The 25,313-nt window shown below is 44.7% G+C and overlaps 1 protein-coding gene across 1 annotated transcript in view; it reads right to left on the bottom strand.

The window, feature by feature from the left end:
* Window positions 1–324: 324 nt before the first annotated feature.
* The window catches only part of TSPAN2 (tetraspanin 2), a 39,989-nt gene continuing 15,000 nt past the window's right edge, over window positions 325–25,313 (bottom strand). Inside the window, exons 2-8 of the mRNA XM_004420626.3 lie at window positions 23,867–23,969; window positions 12,730–12,827; window positions 11,331–11,405; window positions 9,973–10,071; window positions 8,647–8,718; window positions 3,600–3,683; window positions 325–1,146 (exon numbers count right to left, since the gene is read on the bottom strand). Of these exons, the coding sequence (XP_004420683.2) occupies window positions 1,081–1,146; window positions 3,600–3,683; window positions 8,647–8,718; window positions 9,973–10,071; window positions 11,331–11,405; window positions 12,730–12,827; window positions 23,867–23,969 (597 nt within the window). The 3' untranslated portion in view covers window positions 325–1,080. The remainder of the gene's footprint in view (window positions 1,147–3,599; window positions 3,684–8,646; window positions 8,719–9,972; window positions 10,072–11,330; window positions 11,406–12,729; window positions 12,828–23,866; window positions 23,970–25,313) is intronic.

The raw sequence follows: 25,313 nt of genomic DNA, 5'->3' as shown, positions 1-25,313 counted from the left end.
TTTAAGTGGTGAAAACTGTAGTTCTTAATCTATGAAGAAGAATTTTCTAGGTGAATAAATAAGAAAAATACAAAATATTAGGAAAATATGTAAACTCAAGTTATGAGGTATTTCAAAGATACAGTGCCAGTAAAAATTCTCTTTCCCACAATTTGCAACTGCCAGATCTCTTGCTTTAGTCTTTTTATCCTTACATTTGTAGAAACACAAAAGTTTGAGTTAAAAGCCCTTTTGTGGATGTGAGAGTCGCAGTAGTTCAGAGGAGAGTCAGAAAAGGAAAGTAATAAAGCAATATTTAAATGTCTTTATATAAGAACAAAAATATTTCCTTAAAAACTTATTAAAAGACTTTTATTTTTTAATCCTATAAACATTCTCTTTTGTAGGGCACATGATTGTCTGTGTGACCACTCTTTCCAGAGGGAAGTTTCTTGTTTTTAAATACTAGGAAAGTATGACATTCAAATTAGATTTTCCCTGCTATATTTAGTTTTACAGATGTGTTTAGTTCTAAAACTGCGGTTTACTGTATTCTGGGGAGAGTATGTATATAAAAAAATCCCAGGAAACCTTTTCACCCAGCTCAGACGCAATCAATTTTAACACTGCACCATGATCTCTCAATTCCTGTAGCTTATTGCTTCTGTTAACTAGAAATCCCCGAATTCTCTGCATCTAACTTTCCATGGCTAGAGTCTGAGAAAATGACCCGTTATCACTTTTTTGAATAGCCAAATTTTTAAAGTTTATCAAAGCTTTTTGATCTTTTTCTGAGTTAAATAGGTTGTTCCTCTCACATTACAAGAATCAGGAATTCCCAGCAAACAGATTTCATTATGAATAATGCACATACCAGAAACAGGCAGATCACACATGAATATGCTCTTAGTCAACATACACAGGCATTCACTCAAGGGGTAAACCAGTAATGAGCCAAACATACATACATGTGCAAATGTACAATTGACAGCAAATTATTTTAGATCCTATTGTCCTTTGAATATTAAAAATGAGCCAGGAGACAGCTCCTGTGACATCTGTATGAAAGCTCTAGATTGTAATTTTCATGTAGAAGTAGCTTCATATCACATCTTGTGAGTTTCGTATTGCACAGCAAAGGACCATGCTAAAGATCATGCCAAGGATCTGAAACAGAAGGAATCACTTGTTAATGACTTTCAAATGATAAAAACTGATAAAAAGGTCAGCAAACTGCCAGGATGTCTAACTCAAGTTAACAAATAATTATCACCAATAATTACTGGTTTTAAATGGCATTTTTATATATGCTACTTAATTATGGCTAACGGTTAAAGACTTTAATATTAACACTGCTTAAACTGGTTTTGGAATTTTATATTTCAGGTTAATCTAGATCTCTTTTGTATATTTACTTTGAAAAATATGTTCATAACCACTAGTTGTTTAAATACGCTTGTGGTCTAAATAGTTTTCTATTCTTGGAAAAGCTTTGAATTTTTGCTACAGTGACCACAATATATTAAAAAGCGGAACATTTCATTCCTGGTCCATTTTTAAGTGCAAATGATGCTTCACTGTTTAACTCAATAGTTTTACCAAAGAATAAACTGAGGTGTTTGAGCTATAGTGTTACTGACATCTTCTATCTCTTGGATACTTCTTTGAGAAGCCAAATATTTGGCAAAATCAATAGCCACTTATATGATTTGAGTAGAAGGATGCCGAAAGATCCTTCTTGTCCTTAATCATTTCCCCTACAATTTTGCAGAGCCTGTGGAATGCAATCTGTGGGTGCAATGTTTATAAACTACTGTCAGTGTTTGTTTAAAGAAATCAGTATCATAACTCTGGTCCTCTCCTCAATCCCATCCTACATCAGACCAGGATCTGTAAATGCTAAATTGAGAAAGGCATGAATTATCAGTTATTTTGGAAGGGAAGGGGTAGACTTGAGTAATGGAATAGCCAGGAGCAGGGCTCCAAGCTTCTGGTTGACCGAACTCAGGATGAGTGTGTGGCAGGGGAGACACCTAACGGACATTTGGTTAACTGATTACACTGTGCAACTCTTACCTTATGAAGAAAAGAATTAAAGAAAGAAACTCTGGGGTTGCTGATTCAGGATGGCCAACAGAGGGCATGCCTTGACCGTGGTTGTAAGGTTGGATGCAACCCCTACTTCATGCTGGTTGTACTCTTAAGGGATCCTCTCAGAAAGAAACTTTTTCAGTCTCATTCTGCCACTGTCATGAATCAGGGGTGACCACTTCTAGGATGCTCATCCATCAAGATTGTAGAATTAAGAGAGTCTATTTGATACCACTATTAGGCAGACCGTTTTCAAATCTTCTGCCTCAGAATGGCAATTGGGCTAGCCCCAGAGCAGGTGGCGAGGGCCTGAGAGATGTCTCTGGATTGAGAGGTCCTCAGCATAGTATTTTCACCTACTTCCCCACCCCTCTGTGCTCTAAAGAGGAAAGATGCTTGTGTGTCCCCTGAGAACTGACAATTCATTGATTTCCTCACAATTCCCATTGCCCCTGCCTTAGCTTAGGTCCTGACTTAATCTATAAGAGGGCTAGAGGGTAGGTACTATCTTAGCATTAGCTATTATCACTTAACCCCTGGACAATGGAAATCACCTCTTTACTGGCCTGACTCCAATCTTGCTTCCCTCCACCTTTATCTGCACACTGCACCACAGGTCCTTCTAACCCTCAGGGTCTCCCCTAACTTAAGAATGAAGCCCAGTATCTCAAAAGGGCACACAAAGACCTCAATTACGTGGACCTTCACACCCAATCCAGTGTCATGTCTTGTTACTCCTACCATACCCTTCTGCCCCTATCAATTCTTGCACACTCTTCTTTTGTACTTTAGAAGTACTGAGCCACTTGCATGTGCCTGGATGCACTATGCTTTACACTTTCGCATAGGCTATTCCCTTTGCCTGGACTCTGGGTTTGGGAACACTCAGACTACATAGAGAGCTAGCATTTATTGAGCGCTATGTTCCAGACACTTTATAAGAATTAATTCCTAATATTACTTTATATGTATTATCTCATTTAATCTTCACAACAATCTTATGAGGTTGGTACATTAAAATCCTCATTTTATAGATGAGAGATTTGAGGCATAGAGAAATTAAGAAACTTTCCCATCATCTCAGGGCTTGTTAGTGGAGCTAGGACTTGAATCCAGACAGTGTGATGCCAGATTAGCCAGATTGCACTATTAATCACTACACTATGCAAATCATAGGTGAGAGACATTCACCTGATATGTTACTTTAAATTTCTAACAGTAGAAAGAGACTCAAAACTGAAAATCACTTGTCTAGTTTAAGCTTGGTGGCCTTAAAATGGGAAGTTATTGCAATGATAAACTCAAGGTCATAACTAGGTTAAAGCTGAAGTTTGTATCATATTTTAGAGAACTAAGTATAGATGTATCTAATCAGCTTTGTTCTTAGAAGATGTCCTGTCAACAAATGTCTTACTCTTTTACGGGAAATCTCTCCTAAGATACTGTCATATCACACTCAAAGAGAAATAAGATGCATAGGTTCAAGGCTTCTTATAGAGCAAAAAAGGCAAATTCTGGAACTTTCTCACCGTGAAACCTGCAATTCCAACACCAACAATTCCGATGAGCCGGAGCTTAACACTGATTAGGGTCTCAATTTCATTAATGCAATTCTGTTTTGGAAAAAAAAAAATCAGGAATAACAACTGATGGTATATATGAATCATGTCCCTGATCCAATCATTTCCTTCTCTACAGATCATCTTGTGAGAGTTAATCCATGTCAGCTTCTGCTCATATTTAAACGATTCCCTTAGATACCATCATTCTGACAAGCTTAAAGCAAAAATGTAGTTTGGGGAAAAAAATACAAGCTTTTCCTTTTGGTGGAATTTTCCTATTTAGGCCAATGGCTGCTTCAGAGCCCTGAAACCTGGCTGGAGAAAGCTATTCTGGGACCTGAGGCATTTAAAAATTGGGGGCCTCTTCTTACTTTCAGCAAATAAAAATAAGTAAAATATCCCCCAAATAATAGCCCCTTGCTTCTGTATTGTCATTTATAGTTTAAAAGACTTTCTACATACTTGATCCAATTTATTATGCAAGGTAGGCATTACCTAGTAAGAAGCTAAAAAGTCTGTACAGGTTCAAACTAAACAAAGAAAAGTCAAGTGTTGGGAGCTAGAGGACCATTCTCGTCTATGGTGGCTGGGCTGAGTGGATCTCTAACCTTTCATCTGTGCCCCAGAGAGACCTTTGCAGGGCAGGTTCAAAGAACCTTCATGGATGGGGGAAAATTGGACAGGGAGCAGAATAGATCACTTGTAATTGTAACTAGTTTCTCTAGCTTCTATTTGGAGTCCTCTTAAGACAGGTGTGTTCTCAACCCAGTTTTGTCCTTAGGCTGCCCAGCATATCACCGGTCAGCTCCCTCTGATACCCACATAGGCTATATGAAACCCTTATCACTATCCTCATGTATCCTATTGTACTTCATTCATTCAACAAACATTTCTGGAGCATCTACCTTGCATCAGTCACTGGAATGGCATGGTGGACATGGACATAATAAGATGTGGTTTCCTCTGCTCTCAGGGGCTCCAGGTTTAGAGAAGGACACAGACCCAAGAGAAATAATTACAACACATTCTGGTAAAGTTTGAGAACCCCTGCTCTAGATAGTGGCTCCCTCACCTACTGGAGCAAATGGGAGTCAACCTATGGGAACTCATCCAGCCTTCCTCTCCTTCACCTATAAACTTCCATGCTCCATGCACTCCATGCCAGGCACTGCTGTAGGGAGGGAGCACGCAAAGCGAACGAGGCAGCACCGCCCTTTACTTCTTTCTCTCTCATCAAAGCCAAAGAAGTGCCTTCTCTGTTGGAAGTTAATCCCTTCACTGGCTCTGGGTCTCACTCCCTCTCATCTCCTCAGGAGGCCTGTGCAGTCAGTTATCTTCTTTCCTTCCTATACATTCAGCCTCTCCTTCACTATTGACATTTCCACTCATCGTATAACACCACACTCATGTTCTTCAGTCTAAAACAAGAAAAATCTCTTCCAGTTCTGTCCTCCTCTAGCTCTGCCCATATCTCCTCCTTTCTTTCACAGCCAGCTTCTTTTTGTGAAAAACAAACTAACAAAACATGTTATTGATTTACTTAGTCATAAAAGGTATATGTGCTTACTGTTGAAATTTGCAAAACAGATGTTAAAAAAAAGAAAATAAGGAACATTTGTATGCCCACCACTAAAGATAATTACTAACATTATTGGTGTATTCTTAAACACAAACACACTCACACACTTAGTTCACTCTTTATATACAACTCTGTGCTCTTTAACTTAACATTACAACTTCAAAAATATGTTCTTTCCTTAAAAATTCTTTGAAATTGTGACTTTTTTTTGTTGTTGTTGTTGAGGAAGATTCACCCTGAGCTAACATCTGTGCCAATTTTCCTCCACATTTTTGTATGTGTGACACCGCCACAGCATGGATGGTGAGTGGAGTAGGTCCACCCCCAGGATCTGAACCTGTGAACCCAGGCCGCTGAAGCGGAGAGCACAGAACTTGAACCACTCAGCCACGGGGCTGGGCCCCAGAAGTCGTGACTCTTAACGGTTGTAAAACATTTCATTATATGATGGTATATAATTTATTTAGACAATCCCCTATTGTTACATATTAATGGCCTATCCAGTATTTTGCTCTTGTAAATAACACGGCAATGAATATCATTGCTCAAATATCTCTGTCTATATCTCCGATTTCTTTAAAATAAATTTGAGAAGTGGACTTTCTAGATCAACTACTTCTAGATGAACATACTTAACCCATTAGTCTTACATAGTTATACTGATCTATAAAAATTTCATACCAATTTGTCCGAAAATGCTCATTTCACATCATTTTTGCCAACATTGTATATTACTATTAAAAAAAACTTGGCCAATTTTATAGGTTAAACAATGGCGTCTCTTGATTTTAATTTGCTATTATTTTCTGACATTACTGTTAATTGCCTACATTTTTTACGTGTTTAATGGTAATTTGGATTTTGTCTTTTCTGAACTGTCTTTTCCTGTCCTTCACCTAAAGCCTAACTACTTGAAAGGGCACCCTCCCTCCTTATACCTCATTTCATGCAGCATGGGCTCTGTTCACTCTGTCCCTGACACCAAGTCACCAGTTACTTTTTTAAATGCTCAATCTTGTCAGCTTTTCAGTATTTATCTTAGTGGACCTTCTTGGGCTTTTAGTTCCCCACACAAACCATCATGTTTTCATCCTTACTCCAGTCAGCCTTCCCCTGATCCCTCCAGCCTCCGGCCTCACCTCAGTGCCCCTCTGTGCTTTCACAGCACCTGGCACACTCTGTGCAACATCTACGGCTGCACTTTATCCTTTCCTGTGTTCACTGCCCTATGAGACTGCAAGTTCCTTGAGAGTAGGGACTTGTGTCATTCATCCTTGTATGTGCAGTGTCTGGTATATGGTACATAGTGGATCAGTGTTGAACTGACCTCACTGGCAGCATGTGGCCCTGGTAACCCTTCCCTCCTCCCTCCCATGGCTCTCCACACGTGTGTCTGGCTACTTCTCCTGGTTTCTTTATTTGGCAACTCTTCCTCTGCCCATCCTTAAATGTTGCTGTTCCCCAGAATTCTATCCTTGTCCTTCCTTTTTTCCAAATCTAATGGATCAAATCATATCTATAGGTGTCAGATTCCCATCAAGTACCGATGCCCAAACGTCTTCCCTGAGCCACAAACCAGATTTTCCAACTGCCTATTGGATGTTTCCACTTGGAAGTTCCACAGGCTCCTCAAAATCACCAAGTTAGACACTGGACTCACTTTCTTTTCTCCAAAATTTGCTCCTCCTTCTCTATTCCTCAGCTCGATAAATGATACTATCGTCTATCCAGATAGTGAAGCCAGAAACCCAGTAGACCCTCTTCTCTCTTTCTCATATCTAACTGGTCACCAGGTCCCGAAGAGTTTACTTTCTAAGTGGCCTTCTCCTTTCCTTCCTGCCGCTTGGTCCAGCTTTTTACCAATAAAATATCTCCTGGCTGACAATGAGGATAGTAGCCTTCCCAACTGGTCTCCTTGGCTCTAGGCTATTCATTTACCATCAATCCTCCACACTGCTACTACAGCGAACTCAGGAAAAGGCAAATCCCGTCTCAGATTCTACCTTCAATGGTTTCCTACGCATATAGGGTGCAGTCAAGACGTTTGGCTTCACAAGAGTACTCAAGGCCCTTCAAGAACAGGTCCCTCCTCTTCAAAGGACTCATCTCCGAGGCACCAGGGCTTTCAGCCACTCCTGGCTGCTGGCACTTTCCTGGATACAACTACCTTCCCTTGCCTCCATGCCTTTGCCCTTTCCCCTCCACCTGGAACACCCATTCTCTCTCTCTCTCTCTCTTTCTCTTTTTTTTAAGGTTAGGTCAAAACTCTGGCTGTCAGTCTTTTTTTTTTTCCTAGAGTCTGTGCTTTTTTTTTTTTTTTTTAGGAAGATTGGCCCTGAGCTAATACCTGTTGCCAATCTTCCTCTTTTTCTTTTTTCTCCCCAAAGCCCCAGTACATAGTTGTATATCCTAGTTGTAGGTCCTTCTAGTTCTTCTATATGGGACACTGCCTCGGCATGGCTTAAGGGGTGGTGAGTAAATCTGCACCCAGGATCCGAACCCACGAACCCTGGGCTGCTGAAGCGGAACGCACGAACCTAACCACTATGCCACTCGGCCGGCACCCCCATTCTCTTTTGTTTGCTTACTGAACTCCTAAGCATCCTTCAAAATTCATCCTAAGAATTGTGTCAGGGGAGCCTCCATGAGCCCTCAGATCCTATGCCTCTGGCTGAGTCTGCTGTGCTCCCTCTAGTGCAGCCTCTACTCGTGTGCTACCATGTGCTTCCTTGCATGTCTCCCCAGTCAGATGGTGAGCAGTTCGAGGGAACTGGCTGTGTCTTATTCATTTCATCCAACTCAGAAGGACTCAATAAGTGTTCATGGGGTGATTCATGACCCTAGCTGGAACTAAAATCTCATCCATCCCTTCACATCTGAATGCCTAGAAGTATCACTATCACTGTCCTCACATTCTCACACTTCCCCCCTCCTTTCCCACACTGCACTTATGCTTTCCCCAACTGCTTCGCTGAAACTGTGTGGCAAATGTCATTAACAATCTTCTAAGCACCAAATCCAACAAATTATTTCCAGCCTTCATTTCCTCATCCTCTTCCCATCATTGACTTTACGGTCAAACCATCTCCTCCCTTGCTTCCCAGGTGCCACTGTCATTGACTCTCCCCAACTCTGCCTCTTCCTTCACAGTTTTGCTCTGGCTTCTTGTCCTCAGCTCACCCCTTACATGTTTTCAGTCCACCTCTTTCCTTATTCTACACACTCGCCCTGGGTGTTTCATCTACCCCTACTGCTGCAGCTACCACCAGTATGCTGGGATTCCTACCCTTCTGTCTTCAACTCAGATTGCCTGTCAGTCTCACAGGCTCCTAACGTGCAAACTTGACCAAAACTGAAGCTGTCACCTGCCTCCACCCCAAGGGCAAGACCAGCTTATACTACAGGCAGGAGAGGAAGCCTGGCAGAGAAACTTACCTTGTGCCCTGGAAGCTCCCTTGGGCATGTGGGCCGGACCTGCTCAGGGCTCTCTTTTCCACAGCACTGAAACTAGAGAGGCAGAAAAACGCTTTTAGGACACAGGAGGGAGAGGCAGCAGCTACAAGCCTGGGCATTACTGCTAAGGACTGGGGGTCCTTTGCAGACACAGCAAAGCAGCTACAAGGCCCAGTCACTGCAACCCAAACCACCGTTTCTGGAAAGAGAGCAAAGAGTCACACAATCATGCTAGCCAAACAAGAAAATGACTTCTCTAAAGTTGTCTCAATTTTACGATGGGAAGTGACTCAAGGCAACCCAAACAAGGCAAGAAGCTAATTGACGGTGTCTGTGTAAATTGCTGTTTTTCACACAGGAGTTGGGCCTTTAGATTCTTTCTTTCAGCCTGGGAGTAATTTAATCTGCTGAGTAGCTCAAGTTTTATGAGCTTCAGGAAAGGCTCATTAACCGGGGACAGTCTGGGACGGAGAGGAGAAGTGGCCACAGTAAACCCCAGGGGCTAAAAGACCAGGGCTTGAAGACTAGCCGGCACACAGGTGTCCTGCCTTCGGGCTGGCCCTTCCAAGACAAAGCAACCTGTGTGCTCCTGGATGTCCTTGGGGCAGCTGAGGCTGAGCAGGACAATGGCTGGCACCTTCCAGGACACTCCTGTGACAGATAAGAATTGGGCTACCTGAAAACACTTGGCCCAGGAGTTCATAGCTACTTCTGACATCACAGTGGCTAAGAAATAAGGACGACTCTGGCCTGGCCCCTCTCTTCCTGAGACTTCCTTGATTAACTGCATGTAGCTCTGAGCACTGCACTGACAGCACATTCCCACAGGACCTTCCAGGAGAAAGGGAGCGTCTGTCTCACGTGCCCCTTCATTTTACAAACCAGGGAGCTGAGCGAGCACCAGGGAGGCAAGGGACTTGCTCAAGGTCACAAAGCTGTCCAGTGGCAGAGCTGCAGCTAGAAATGAGCTGACTTAAAGGTCATGGTTGTTTCTGTTACACCACAATGCTGCCCTTTGAAAGAACCTGATATTTATTTGGGCTGCTTTCTCGGTGTTCTTGTTCGTGCTCTTTTGTCTCTTTGGGGCACATGTCCTGACTTCCTCTTGTGAACTCTGTGTGTTAGGCCTCTTTCTCTTCTGAGTTCAACACCTAATGCAAACTGTGGCTCCCACAAGGGCGGAAATACGGTGCTGCTGCGAGGCTTCGCTGAATTGATTCTTATTTTTAATCCAGGTGATTAGAGAGAAACTGGCTCATGCATAATCTTTAGAAGATGTGATTTTCAGGAAGAAGTAAAGTTACTTACTGCTGAGTGGAAGGTAATGAGAGTCCCATTTCCCTTTTCCCTGTCTTTAAGGTAATCATTATAGGCCTCTTCATACATGGTCTGAACGTGTCGTATAGCCTGAAAAAACACCAGGAAGACCATGGGGACAGTGAGACAGGGGAAGTGTCAAATGCTCTCCTTTCATCAAGGAAAACCCCTTCTTCCTTACCTTCAAAAATACAGCCTTTCCATATGTTTATCTGTATTTTAGGATAATTCTGCATATATGGAACAGATTACAGATTCTGGAGTTTCTAAGATACTTTTGAAGATGGACGGGTAGACTAAGAATAATTTTCAGACACTAGGAAGATTTCTTAGGGTGGAGGTTCTCAAACCTGAACGGACATCAGCATCAACTGGACCCCAGGTGATTCTGATGCACAGCCAGGGTGGGGACCTGCGCATTCTTGGTACCCCACTGGCGAAAAGTACTCGAATCTTTTCATGAGATGGTTTAAAAGGTGTGCATGGCCAAGGAAAACTATTTTAGCATTCAAATAGCATACAAAAACTTAGAGAATGCTTTTTCTAGTATAAAGGTGTGTAACCCCAAATCCATAGAGATCTCAGAAAGACACAAGATCCAATTCCTCTAATCTGCAAATATAATCAGCTACTTTAGAAAAATTCCAAAGGAGGTGATATTTACTTATTCTACATGTTTACCATTTTTTAAATCTATAATAAGTTCATAAACACAATATTGACTGCACAGGAATTTATGTGAAATATACTAGACTTAAGATTCCATTCTTCCTCCTTTTTCTTTTCACTCAGTGTGTTTTAACCTTCTAAAAAGGCTACTTCCTCTGTCGGTTCTCCTGATAACCTATTCCAGACACCTACAGTTTGAGCACAAATCTAAATAAACTGACTTCACCAGCACACAGCAAGTCAGGCTTTAGTCTCTGAGGATGACGTGGTGTCTGCCTAGGCCAAGCCCTAAGGACAAATGACAATCTAATAAGAGATGAGAATGCATGTTTTTCCCATCCCTCTTTCTCATGTCTGCAATCTAATCCCTACCCCATCTCAAACAGGATAATCTTAAACTAGAGATCTTTTTTTTTTTTAATCCTAGACCCCTTTGTAAATCTAATGAAAGCTATGAACTATCTCCTCAGAAAAATGTCTGCACATATATGCACGCACACTCATACACACACATGCTTAGTTTCTTACAATACTTCTCGGTTACAAAGTTCTGTGTAAATGATAATTGGGGGAATTATTTGGTTTTGTAATATCATTATGGGTATCAATAGTCTCATCCTTTGCCATAAAGAGAACACTTTAACCATCACAGAAAGAAACTGTAAGTAATTTTTACTTACTACATCCTTGCCTATAAAAGCAAATACTCCAGTGGTTACTTCAGCAGCAAATATCACCAGTAGGCAAGTGAAAAACTGTGGAGGAGAAAAAATACTAATTTCATTAATTCAATACCTTTTCAATTTATTTAGCTTCTTTGATTCTAGTTCCATTTGAAAAACATTAGGCAAGGTTATTAGTTTGAACTGATCTAGTAGGAAGCACTTGTCCCCTTAGTCCCCTTGTAGTTTGTCCATTCATTCATTAATCCACTGAGTAATCCATTCAGCAATGGCTTATTGATCATCTACTCTGTGCCAGGCACCATCCTCGGAGCTGGGTAGACAGTGGTGAACAAGAATAGATCTCAATGTCTCTCCTATCATGGACCTCATATTAGAAAGAGAAAGATAAGATAAATGAGTAAAGCAATCAAAAAGTGAGTAAGACAATTTCAGATAGTGATACAGAAATCCCACCCCCTAGAACAGTACCTGGCACCTGATGAACAAAAAAGGTTCTAGAAAGACAGAAAATATGACCAGGAGAGAGAGAGTGACTGGTGGGGCCTGGACCTGGAGAAGGTGTGACCTGAGACCATGTGGTCTGGAAAGGCTTCTCAGAGGAGGGGTTAATGGGGATGAGGGGCAGCCTTCTGGACAGATTTCTGTCCCAGTCTCTTGGGTCTGCTCTGATCAAACTAAGCTCAGTGGTAAACAAGAGAGAGAGATGCTCAGCCACAGGGGAGAGAGAGGAAGAATGGAGGGCTGAGGAAATGAGTCAGAAAGTTTACGTAACAGAAGAAGAGATCAGAAGAAGCGGTCATGTTTAACTTTAAAGACTGCAATGAGGAATGAGAGGCTGCCTAATAAAAGTGCTGTTTCTGACTCTTTATGGAGAAATAGAAGAACTTTCTGTCTTCCTGCCCCTCTTCCTCCTTCTCCTTGTTTCTCTTAGGTCACACTGGCACTGGATGTATAGCAGTTAACTGAAATTCTTTCTTTTTTTTTTTAAACAGAGGCTGCTGGTTAAAATAAACCATAAGAAGGATGTTTAGTTAAGTTATGGATCTCAAACAGCAATGCTGTTCTTGTAGATAACAGCATTCCCCTGCCTATAGCAATTTTTTAGCTGCCTCACTCACTGTGAAATATTATTTTGTTAAAGAACAATCATAATTGCCCATAAAAATTATTAGGCACTTCCTCTCAAAACATCTTCACACGAATGATCTCATTTTTTTCACTTTCCATATGAGGCAGGGACAAAGGTAATATTATTCTTATGCAAGAAATGGAGAAACAGAGACTCAGGGAAAGGGAGCCAGTGCCAAGGTCTCAGTGGGCCTGAGGAGCTGGCACTGGAGGCCAGACGGCTGGCTCCCTTCAGAACAGTACCCTCCCCCAAGGCCCCACTTACAGATCCGAGCACACACTGCGATTCCCGCGTGGCTCCGCAGCACCCGAAGAAGCCCACGGCCATCATCAGGGCCCCTGCTCCAACCAGCACATAGAGCCCTGCAAGGGAGAGGTCTGAGGAGAGCTGACCACTGAAAGTCAGCTGTCTCCCCCAGCACCAGTGTCCCACATGCAGAGCATTTGGTTGTTAATAATAGAATGGGTAATTGCTGTTGAATTCTTGCTGAGCGCTTCATACACCTGACTTTACCTGCCCAAGGATCCTGAGAGGTAGGGGCTACTGTTATCTCCAGCGAACAAAGAAAGCCAGGCTTGCAGAGGTGAAGGGACCCGCACTCGGTCACAGGACAAGCAAGGACGAGAAACCGCGTGTCCCCCACTCCCACAGCTCAGGCTCTTCATCATCTCCACATGCCTCCTACCTGCCAGGCACTTTATCTGTCAGATTTCCACCACCCCTATAAAGTGGGTATTACTACCATCCAGTGGTGGTCAGGAGCCAGTGCCAGAGCTGGGACACAAACCCAGCCTTCCTAGGAGCCCCCTGGCTTCCCACGGCACCCTGGAATTAACGGCTGTCTCCATCTTGTGAGAGGCCGTGAGGACAAAAGAGTCTGGGAGGGAAAGGGGGCTGATGACCTACCTGCCCAGGTACAGATGGGGAAGCAGGGAGAGGGTGGGACAGAAGAGGGAGGCTTTTGGTTAAGGATAGGGGCGGAGGACACAGCAATAAGGCAATAGGGTTTCGTGTGAACTATAAACTTTACAGGGAAACACTGTATACACTGGACACACAGGAGGCAGTAAGTGTTACAAGAGAATAGCCAACGAAGGGAGGCGATAAGGTAATGTACACCAAATAATGTTATTATTAATATAATATGAGCTACATTTTTTAAGGGCTTATTTTCTCTAGGCACTGTTCTAAGCACCTGGCACAGATTTATTAATTTAATCTTCATGAAGCAGGTACCATTATCATCTCCATTTTTTAGACAGAGGAACTGGGTGCCAAAAGGTTAAGCGATGTGCCCAAGATCATAGAGCTGGGATAAAAATACCTGTCTGCCTCTAAAGCTGGCTCAGCGCCATTCCCCTCTCCCGCCTCACCAGCAGTGAGAGCAGCCTGAACCCGGGTGGTAATTTCTCTTACTACCCAAGTCAAGCCACAGGCACAGTTGTTCTCACAGGGGAAGAAAAGGGCAGAAACGTTCTTGTTCTGAGAGAAAAAAAGCCAAGCTTTTTCTTATTTCCTTTTCTGATCCTGAGATAAGTTAGAACATAATACGGGCCTGGCCCTTGACTCGCTTAAAATAATGCTGATCGCCTCTATTTTATTTTTTGCATTTTATTCATATGAGTCACCTGGAAACCACTCCCATTCATGGAGAGGGTGGGGAGCAGGCGACCCACCTCTGTGGGGAAACCCTAGGCCTGGTCTGCAGGGTGCCTCCGGGGGCCCCTCTGGGGTGCTGACGGTGGTTTGTGGGCAGATCTGTCTGTTCTCTGACACAGACAAAGCCGCAGGCCAGCCTGCTCTGCTTCCTGCGACGCCCAGCCTGTTCTCGGAGCCCTTCAGGGCTGGGGAAGCCCTGTTCCACAGTCCTGAGGCAGGTATTTGTTTATTTCCTGCAGTCCCGGCTCTGCCACTTCCTCCCTTTTCCTTTTCTCTAAAAGAATAATTTCATGGAGAATGGATGTGGTAATGAGAGAAATGATACCATATTAAAAATAATACTATTGTTGGCCCCACTGCTGAAACACCTTATTGTTTTAAAAAATTTCTTTATTTTTCAAAGCTCTTTCATTTCCATCATCTCATTGGCTCCTCAAAACAACCTCATTAGATAAGGCAAGTGTTATATTTCTGTTCTACTAGTAGGGGTCAGAAAGGCAGGATGGCTCCAGGCAGGACTCACAGGCCTGGCGCCCCGAACCCCATCCCACACTCTTATTTGACCAGCCCACTGAAACAGGTCACAAGGCAGCAGCAACCACACCTTACTCAGTTCCCTTACAGAACGTCTCACGGGGAGACCACCTTATTACACTGATTTCCTGCTCACAGTGTTCACTACCTCCCAACAGCTACATGAGGCAGCACACAGATTCTGCTTGGAGTCACAGCCTAGAGCCTGGGCCCACTTGGATCCTTATCCATCCTACACTCTGGCCACATGAGAATTCACGGTGATCTGACCCAGTCTGCTCTTTTCCATTTTGTATCTTTGCAGGTTCTCATATATGTCTCTCTCTGTAGATGTTAAATCCACGAACAAATCTTATTCATCCTACCTAGAATATGCCCAGCACAAGACAGAATTCTTGACCAGTTTGTTGGACGAGTGGATAAAGAGAGAGCAAATCAAATCTGAAGTTCTGGACTGGCTGTCTGCCATTGCCCATCCTTGCTTAGAGATGCATGCTGGGAATACATCTCAACATTCAAGAAGCCACCACAGGGCTGGGCTCTCCCAAGGTCAGGCGGATGAGAGCATGCTGCACATCCTCAGAAAGGGCTCTTGCGAGTCTGGAATATAGGAGAAAAGGGTGCTCCTGAGGAGGCCGGGGGCAGTGGACAGAGGCACAGGGGCCCGAGGACAGAGCTGCTCTCTGCTGCAAAAAAGATCTCTAAGTCCCTCGGGCAACAATCGTTGCCCTTCAGACATAATGACCCTCCCAAGAAAATTTGCTTATTTGTACAACGTTCCATTCTTAGGCTATCAGAATCCCAGAGCTCAAAGCAAAAACAACCTCAAACTGCCCAGCAGCTCCACTCCCTGAGGCCTCTCTCCTGTTTGTGCCTTTTGGGCCACGTGACTCAGCCCAATGCCCGGTGAGCACTGCTTGTGGGAGCTGAAGGAAAAATCAGAAGAAATTCTACACGTGGCAAAATTCCTTGGGTCTGCTGAATCCAATCCCAAATCTGGTTGTTATACTCTGCACACCATAAGGCCACCTGTGGCTTCCAGGGATACCACATCCTTTTTCTGACCTGGCCCTCAAAAAATAGCTGTTGAATGAATAAATTAATTGAGAGTCACATTTTAATTCCAAGAATTAAATTTTGGAATTTTGTAGAGCCCTCGCCCTCCCACAGCAGCCTGTGTGACAAGTGTATGACCTATTTCCCAGACCCCCCCACGCTTTCTGAATCCTATTCACCTTGATTTGAAAAAGAGAAAACACTGAAATTGCATTTTTATCATGAATAGCTGGGCCTTTTGATGCCAGTGATCTCCAGGTGACAAGCTACCAACAATTCCCTGACAATGTCATCACTTGTTTCTTAGGTTTCAGATTCTTCTTTTTAGGCTAGAAGCATCATTTGGTTAACACAGAAAGGAGACAGTGATGTCCTAAAAACCTTGTCTGCATCAACTCATTTCAAAATGGCTCCTCCTTGTCAAGACGGGATAGCAGCATGCTCATCAATTCAGTGGATTTTGGCCACAGATGGTTTCATACACCCGGCTAATGACCATTTTCCATCTAAAAATATTTTTCTCTGCCTCTGTGCAACTCTCCCTCTCTCTCAGCTTGCTCTCAATGCACATAATTATGTATCTAGAATGTTGGATGGGACTTAGTTTACGGGAAACGTTAGGACTCGGGTTCTCTCTAAATAACAACAACAGCTATCAGTTACTGAGTGCTGTTCTAAGAGTTTAACATGTATCAGTCATGGAGCCATTCAACACTAAGAACAACAACTGCCACTTCCTGGTGGCTCAGCCTGCTCTGTGCAGCATCATCTCAGGAACCTGCCACCTGAGAAGCCTCAATGCTATCAACGGTTCTCTCATTCTGACTCTGTGGCCTCGGAAGCGCTCCTTTCTCTTCCTCTCGGATTCTCCCATGTGATCATGCCTCTCGCATCCTTCCCCAGCATGCCCTCATTACAGTATTAACCACAGCTAATATTTGTTGAGGGCTCACTACACAACAGCTACTGTACTTAAGCAGGTCCATATCTTAACTCATCTCCTAATCACATCAACTCTATGAGGTTTGTAGCATTAGTATTCATATTTCACAGCTGAGGAGTCTGAGACACAGAGAACTTAAGTAATTTACCTGAGATTGCACAGCTAGTAAGGGGCAAAACTGGAAGTGAACCCAGGGGGGCTACCCCAACGTGTACACCCAAACTCTTACGCTGCGCTTTCAGGGGGAACTCGGAAGAACGGCGACTCTCTTAGCTAGAAATCTGTTAATTTTGCAATTTATAAATAGCAGAAGAGTTCTTTTTCTTCTTTCTTGAGAAAAGTGCTTTAGGGGTCTCTCATGGATGATTTTTTCTAGTTTTTCCTCTGAAAGTCAGGGCTGGGAGTCAGAAATCCAGGCCTGCCAACTCTGGCTTTAGGTAAATCCTCTTACTCCTAAGTTCTGTTATCTGCAATATGGAAATAATTATCTGTTTTAACTTGTTGTAAAAATGCTTTGGAGAAATTGTCTCAACAATGTAAGCCTAAGCACATCTCTGTTCTGCAGCTACCATGACTCTCAGGTACAACTGAAAACCAAGAGGCAAAAAACATTACCCGAGTGAGTCAGAGTTTTGAAAAAGGCAAGCCGGCCCCTCAGCATTCAGCACTGGAACACTTTCCTTACACATCAAGTCCAGCCCTAGTCAAAGCCAGGCTCCGCGACTCGGAATTCAACAGGGAGAGAGAGCTTCGGTCAGCCTGGGATCCTGCAGAGCCAAGCGGCTGCTGTTTGTGTGGGCAACCCCTTCATGGAGAAAAGCTGCTCACGTCCTCTGCTCACAGACATGACTTCATGTGCTTGGGCACAGACCATCTGTCCATGCTGCCAAGGGCTGAGGGGATGGCTCCCCACTCAGCACTCCTGGAAAGACGACCCCGGTGGTGTCTGTCCCCCTAGAGGCAGCCCCAGAGACAAACTCTAAGAGGAAGTCAGAGGGGCAGGCTGGTGGAATTTGGAAGACGCTGGGGGCTTCTCCCAAAGGGAAGAAGAAAGCAGCGAGGGTCTAGGAAATACCACGTTACCCAAGCCTTTCTTGCCGCCAACTCCACTCTTGCCAAGCTCTCCTTTCTCCACATTAGCAACCAGTGACACACACACCCTGGATGGGCCTCCAGGCCTCAGCCTGGACTCAGAGGTCCTTGAGAAGAGGCGGCAGTGGCAGTCAGTCCGACTACCCTGGCTCCTTGTTCTCATTTCCAACTCCACTCACACTGGATTCTCTCCATCCTGTACCCTGGCTGTGAAGTCATGTCCAGATCTTTATCACAGAAAGGGATCCTCTCTCTACCACAAAGGAGGAAGAACCAAGGACCCCAGAAAGGAAAGCATCCCCCAAAGGATGGGAGGATTTCTCCTACAAAGTGTGGCAGTCATCTGCCCAGAGGCAGGGAGCTGGACCACGTGTGTCTTCCTGAGGTCCCTCTCAGAGCCACTGGAATGTGCCAAGCCTTTTCATGAACACTTTTTAACAAAAGGGTGATACGAGTTTAATGGGCTGATTGCTCTGGAACCTATTCTGAAAAGAATATACAGAGATCAGTGAATGGTACCCTGTGACATGCAGTGTGATTTTTCAAAAACTGGGTCTGCTTTTTTTTTAAAGTCCTATGAGTTTGCTAAGCAAGTCCATAAATGGTATCCTGGAGTATTTTTCTTCTCGTTTTATTGCTAGAGAGCAGATATCTCACCTATTTGGAAAATTATTTATTGAGGAAAGAAATATAAATTTCTACAAACATGTATGTTACTCTTTCTATTTATATTATAAGAAATATTTGAAGTAGAGAAAAGGTCCCTGACTTCACAAAGACTTTTTCTTGTTGCCACTGTCCAGAGAGGCAGCACGGGGAAACAGAATAAGCAAAGGCCTGGGTGTCAGCAGACCTGGGTTGTGGGCCCCACCATGAAGAGCTGGAAAACCAAAGCTGACTGCCAGCCCCCCATTGCTTCACCCTCTGGTCCTCAGTTTCCTTATTCTGCCTAGTGCTAAGATTCTACAGTAACCCACTTCCCTGAACTTCTGGCACTGACCGTGAGCATCTGCACCACCAGCCACGCCAGTGCTGACTTAGGGGAGGTGCGGCTGAGGAAGTGGAACTAAGGGTGAGCAAACCCACATCCATGCCCCAGGCCACCAAGAACAAGCGAGAAGGGTTCAGGCCCTGCTGTGCGGAATGTCATTTGCCCTACTCAGAATTCACTTCCTTTTCTTTTCTATTGGAGAAATGACCCTCCTCCACTCTCAGTCCTTGTGGTCTGAGAGGGCCAACTTGCCTCAACTCCAAGGCAGGTGTGAAGCCCAGGCTTCCAATAAGCCTGTCCCTAGCAGCTGGCCACCTTGACTGGTTTGGGAATGGGCACTGGACCCAAGATTGCCAGTGAGAGTGAGGCTCAGGACTTTGGTTGGATCTGTTGGAATGGAGGAAGCGTGGACTTCTGTTGCCAGGGTTACTTGGGAGCTGGCACCTGGAGCTGCAGGCAGCCATTTTATCATGTCTAGAGGAAACCTGCCCAAGAACAGAGCCAAAGGAAAGCAGAGCTAAGAGATGGTTACAGACTAGATTCTGACCACATCACTTGCATCCCTGAGAGTAGTACTAACCCTGGACTTTTCAGTTATGTGAGTCAAAAAATTTCTATTTTGCTCAGGACAGCTTGAATCAGGCTTCTGCGATTTGCAATTAAAAGAGTCCCAGTCAGATCTGTCCGTAAAGACATCACATTTCTTGCATCTCGGGCAGTTCATATTGCTTTAGTTTAGACTGGAAAACAGGATCAGGAATGTTCATATAGAGCTAGTTCACCCTCCCACTCAACACAGGAATCTCCTGAACTGATAAACATCCCATTCTGATTTTTGCCACATTAGTGCTTAAATACCAATGTAGCGGAGATTTCCCTTTCATCCATGGAAGTCTGCTCAGCTTCTTGGATTTATCAAATCATTAAGGTTTTCTTACATTGGACCTGCATCTACACCTGTGAAATTGCTATTAGTGCTTTGTTCCTGGAGCACCACAGACAGAGGCTGGCCCTGGACTGGCTTCCACCCTCAGGTCCACACACCTGCCCCTCTCTCTGAGCAGAATCCCTTACTTTTGTAACCCAGGTTTCCATCTGAAAATCATGAATTATTACTTCTAGGCTTGACTCTGTCACTGGTGTCTTTTTTTGTTTTGATTCCTTCTGTCCCTGTGTTTAATAATGTTTAATAATAACACTTAATAACGTTTAATAATGCTACTTGTCTTTCTGTTCCTTTCTTCAGAATTCCTACTGCAACCACCATGGGTTATGCCCTTATTTCTTCAGGCCTGATTATATCAATAATCTAGCATGTTCCTTCCATCCTATGACTCCCCACTCATTCCACAGCTGCCAGAATAATTTATTTAAAATGCAGTATAAATCTTACTCTCTCCCAAACCCTAAATTCTCCTTCTATTGCTTATCAAACTAACTAACCCTGACATTCAGGGCCCTCTATACTAACCCTCCCTCCCTCCCCAACACTTCTCATCTTACTTCCCACCATGCCCCAACCCTTTACACTCCAATAAGAGTCCTCTGCCTGGCCTGGGCTTGCTCATCACTGTCCAGTAGCCATGTCTTGTGCAGCCTTGCCCCGTAACCTCTGCAGGCCCCACCCTTCCTCTTCTCCATTGATCACAGTCTGGTCTTTCAAACCTAACTCAAACCCTTCTTGCCTCACCAGTTTAGAATGACCCCTGATGCACCCACTGCAAAGACCACTTGGTTGACATTTAGTGACACACTAGTTTCTATTATAATTTAAATGGTTAAGTCTGTGAGTCTTTTGAAATAGATTGCAAGTTACATGGGGGCAAGTACAGTGTTCTCATACTTCTTTGTGTGACCCCAGAGCCCTGGCCTGTAAATGCTGGCTGATGCATCCATGAATAAGTTATATTTTTTCCCAAATGGAGGAGCCTACAAAAAAATGGAAAGAATAGAGGCTCACCTGTTTGAATGCATAACTATGTTTGCATAAAACCAAATATTTGATGAAATCCAAACATGAAAATAACCATGGAGAGATTTTCAGATAGCCAGATATTTATTATCATTGACAGACAGACTCTCTTACATGCTTTTCACATAACCCAGGTCTTCATGGTCTTTTAAAACGGTTTTTCTTTACTGTTGCTGAAAATTTCCAGTTCAAGCTCAGAAATTACGTTCTAGAGATTTAAATCTTTCTGCCTCAAACCTGATGGTGAGGTGGGTAGGTGTTTGGGTTTTAGACTGTAGTTATTGCCAAACAACTTGAAGGAGAATGTCTGACTGTTAACTGAGCTGGTTGATGTTTTCCTGTGTCTGGGTCTAACTGAGGGAGGACTCCTCCCCATCTATCTGAGGGCACAAATATGCAGCTTCTGATGCCAATCCTGACAGTCACATCTGAGGAAGATGAGACAAACAGGGATCTGCTGCAAATCCAATGGCATGTGAAGAGTAGAGAGACTGAATGCTAATACCTTGAACACCAACATGCCTGAATTTCAGGAGCAAAACACTTCCAAAGTTTTATTGGAACTGACCTTATGTTAGGACACCAAGTAACCACTGAACTCAGAGCAGGGAGAGAAAATAACATTCACCCTGAGCATCCACTGTAAATGTTGAGAGGAGCTTCGTTAAGAAAAACCCCCTAAAAGAGTATCATGAACAATTAGCTATAACTGCCACAAACAAGGGAAAGGATGGTAACTGCTTGCCATATATTTGCCAATGCTAAGTCAGAATCATGAATAAAGCTCTCCCTAACTCAGGCCATCTGAAACCTACCCGTCCTCCAAGGCCCCATTCAAGCCCCCTCCACCTTGAGGCTTCCTGCCAGCCCCCAGTGTTCTCTCTCACTTCCTAATTCAGCGGTTCTGTCTGTACCACTCACTAGCACTTAACATATGCTTGTGATTGTTGTCAGCTATTTATTATTGAATATTTCCTCTGTACATGTCTGGAGAAGCAAGAATCCCATGAAAATGGGATTAAACCTTTGCTATGGTTAATCCAGTGGGCACTGAATTGTGACTATGCTAAAACAGAGTTAGAAGCTTCAGGGAATAGTTATGAAATAAGCAGTTCATGGAATACCAGCAAAATGAGGGAAGGTGCATTGCTTCTCCCACCCTCCCCTGAGTATTCCTGTGTGTCGCCTGGGGTGAGCTCGCAGACCCCTGGAGGTGGTACTGGACAAGGGCAGGCTGAGCTTTGTGTTGGGACACCCGGGGCCTGCTCTGGGAGGGGACAATGCTTCTGGGGAGGTTTTCAGAGCCAGGAGTTCCTCAAGGAAGAATATGCTAAATGGGTATGTTAGCTTTTGGGTGGAAGGGTGTGAACCACTGGGAAACTGTGTGGGTGGAAAAGAGCATTTCAGTGTTAAGGACAGTGGCAGATTCCTCTGCTTCTTCCTTGTAACAAACTCCAATTTAGTCCAAGTTCAGAGGCCCTCTGGAGGGCCTGGGCCCCTCCCCAGGCTACGGTCACTCTCGATTAGTCAGAAAGCAGGTCACAGTAATTCTCTTCTTGGCCATGATTGGTTTAGGCATGAACACAATGCAATTCTGGCCAATAAGCTGCAAGGGGGAGTCTGTTAGGGGACTTCTGACAAAGGTTTTATTCATCCCTAAAAAGGGCCACATGAGGTGAAACTTCCTTTTTTCTCCTTCGGATGTTGTTGTATGAGGATGGAGTCACTGCAGCCATCTTGTAACCCCGAGGGGACGTGTTTGAGGTTGTCCTAAGGATGGTGCGTAGAGAGATGGAAAGAACCTGGGTCCTTGATGACTTGGTCAAGCCCTGAACTAATTCTGAAGATTCCCCATCTCCACACTTCTTTTACCACATTTCATCAATTTTGAGATATATATATTTTTACATTTTAACATTCTGAAATTAGGATGCATATTTTATGGTATGTCATAGTTAAATACCTTCTCATTGAAACAAAATAATTGGGTGTTTTACAAAAGACGGCATCTAAGGTTTGATGAAACATGGAATGTCCTTCTTGTTATCAATATTTTAGTAGGTTTTTCCTCTAAAAGTATCCTCCCTGATAAGGCTGCTCTCCTCACAGGAGAGGGGGGTGTGGGGAGGGCATTTGGAAGGGGAGGTAACACGGCTCTGAGCGGCCCTTCCTGAGGATGTCCCTGGCTCTGAGTGGAGCTGGACTCTGGGTGCCCCCCGGGAAACAGACTCTGCTCTTCTTGGGATTTGGAGCAAATGATCTGTGCAGGACCCTGCTCCTTCCCAAGTAGAGAGGTCACCACAAGCAACTGAAGTGTACTCTATGGCTGGCGTGGATCTAGAAACAGCCAGTCACATAGGGCTGTCACCTATACTGACAACAGCCTTAGGTGGAGAATAAGAAAAGGCCACAGAAGAGGACTAGAAGTAGATCAGAGGGAACTAAACCAGGGGAAAACGCCCAGCCCCTACTTATCACATTGTCTCAGAATTGGAGGCACACATACCCACCCCCTCACCCCTTTCCTACAGCTGGCGGGAGGCAGACTACTGCCCCTTCCCTGCAGACGCCTTGTCCCCAGGGTAGCCCTGCCCTCCCTCCCCTGCCCTCTGCAGCCCCAGTCATGGAGGGACTGGGATTAGCACCTCCAAACCTTGAGACGTCTCTTCATTTTGAATTACGTTTCTCTCATAGAGAATTTAAAATATAAGATCAAAAAATAAAACCCTGACTTGACGGGGCCCCTGTCACCCCAGATGGATGAGTGAACAATTGACTTTGTGGTGTACGCACTTCCCTCAGGGGGCCTAAGGGAGTTTTCTAATTCTTTGGAAAGGAACTATAGTTACATCTGGGCTGCTTTTCTTGAAGTGGCTGAAAGAAGTACAATGGGTCAGTCTCTCCGCACTGGCCTTCCTAGATTTTGGAGAGCAGGGGATGCACCATGTGAAGGGCAGGTGGGGGGTGGGTGGCAGGGCCCCTCTCCCAGCTTGACCACATACCCCCTACCCCCTGCAGGACTGAGTGGAGCCTACAGGGCTCAAGGTTGGCCTCCTCTCTTCCCCTCCTGTCCCTCCCTCCCACAGACGTCCAGGTGCAGGTTCTGCCTCTGGAGCAGCCCCCACTGAAGCTTGGGGAAGCTGAGGCCACTCACCTATGTAGAAATACTCTGGGGACTTGTCCTCTGAAGAGAAATCCTTCATGGTGCCTCCGAACCGAAACCATAGTCCAAAAGCAATGACGGCTGACCCTGCCAGCTGAAAGGTAAACCACACTGCTTTTACAAGGAATGCAAGGGGAAAGTGTGTGCGTAACCCAGGAGTGGGCTGGGGACACGGAATGCTGAGGGCGCGAAGGGGGCATCCCTTTAGGAGTCAGCTGGTCCACCCTTCACATTTCACAGGGGAGGTCAAATGATGTGCTCAAAGCCCCCCAGGTCCCTGATGGTGATATTAGAACTGGGGTTTCCTGATTCCAAGCCCAGAGTTTTTCCCATTCTGCTGGGCTGCCTTGGGATTATGGGGCGTACACAGCATGGCCCTAGAGGCATCTCAAAAAGAACGTTCCAGTAAAGTCCCCCTGCAAGGTACCTGCCCCTGCCTTATTGTGCCTTGCTGGGCACTTTGGACCTCCTCACCAACACCACAGTGAGAGGGGACTGTGTTTCAGCCGCCCGGTCACCAAGAGCAAGATGAACTCCAAGACACTGGGGAAACCCACTTTTCTAAATTGGAAGAAAACACACCAACCTCAGAACCCGCCCACACTTCATGAGTGAGCAGTTCCCAGTTAGAAAGCTGTTTTAGAGGCGTCTAGAACCCTTTCTCCCCCCAGGGCTCTATGGTCACTGCACTGCCCAGGGATGGTTTTGCTGGCAGGGAGGGAGCCCGCTTGTTTTTTTTTTGGTTGCTATTTTGAGTTTCCATGGAAAGTGAGAAAGGAAAAAATAATTTTCTGAAAAAGCATGGTCTGTGTGCTGTGTGGCTCATGGAGAGGCTGAGTGGCTGGCGCAGGCAGCGGCTGGGCAGGCTGGCAGCTGGTAGAGTCATCGCTTGCTTCCTCTCAGCCACTCTGGGGGCTTTTGTGAGGTTCCGCACCAAAGCTGGAAGCCCTTTCTGCCACTGCAGGACTCTCACAACTGCCCGCCAGCAGGTTCCAGCCATGGCATCCTCTGTCTCCACAAACACCCATCTAGAATTTCATTGTACCAATCAATCAACAGATATTCACTGGGCACCTTCTGGACTCCAGGCACTACGGGAATGTAAGACAAGGTGTAAAAATGGCCCAGTTCTGCCAACGCATCCAGTTAGTGTCAGACTGCCTGAGCCCATCACCAGATGAACAGTCTAGAGGCTGCCCCTGCCCCAACAGGGGAGAACAAACACAGGTGCTGGCAACAGGAAGAGAGAAGCACGCAAGTCAGAGAAGTAGCGGGTTTTTTTTGTGTGTGTGAGGAAGATTAGCCCTGAGCTAACATCTGTTGCCAATCCTACTCTTTTTTGCTGAGGAAGATTGGCCCTGGGCTAACATCTGTGCCCGTCTTCCTCTGTTTTATGTGGGACACCTGCCACAGCATGGCTTGATGAGCGGTGTGTAGG

The sequence above is a fragment of the Ceratotherium simum genome, chromosome 2, assembly GCF_057802395.1.
Source record: "Ceratotherium simum simum isolate JZ-2026a chromosome 2, ASM5780239v1, whole genome shotgun sequence".
NCBI classification, from domain to species: domain Eukaryota; kingdom Metazoa; phylum Chordata; class Mammalia; order Perissodactyla; family Rhinocerotidae; genus Ceratotherium; species Ceratotherium simum.
This window is presented reverse-complemented; position numbering and strand designations above follow the sequence as displayed.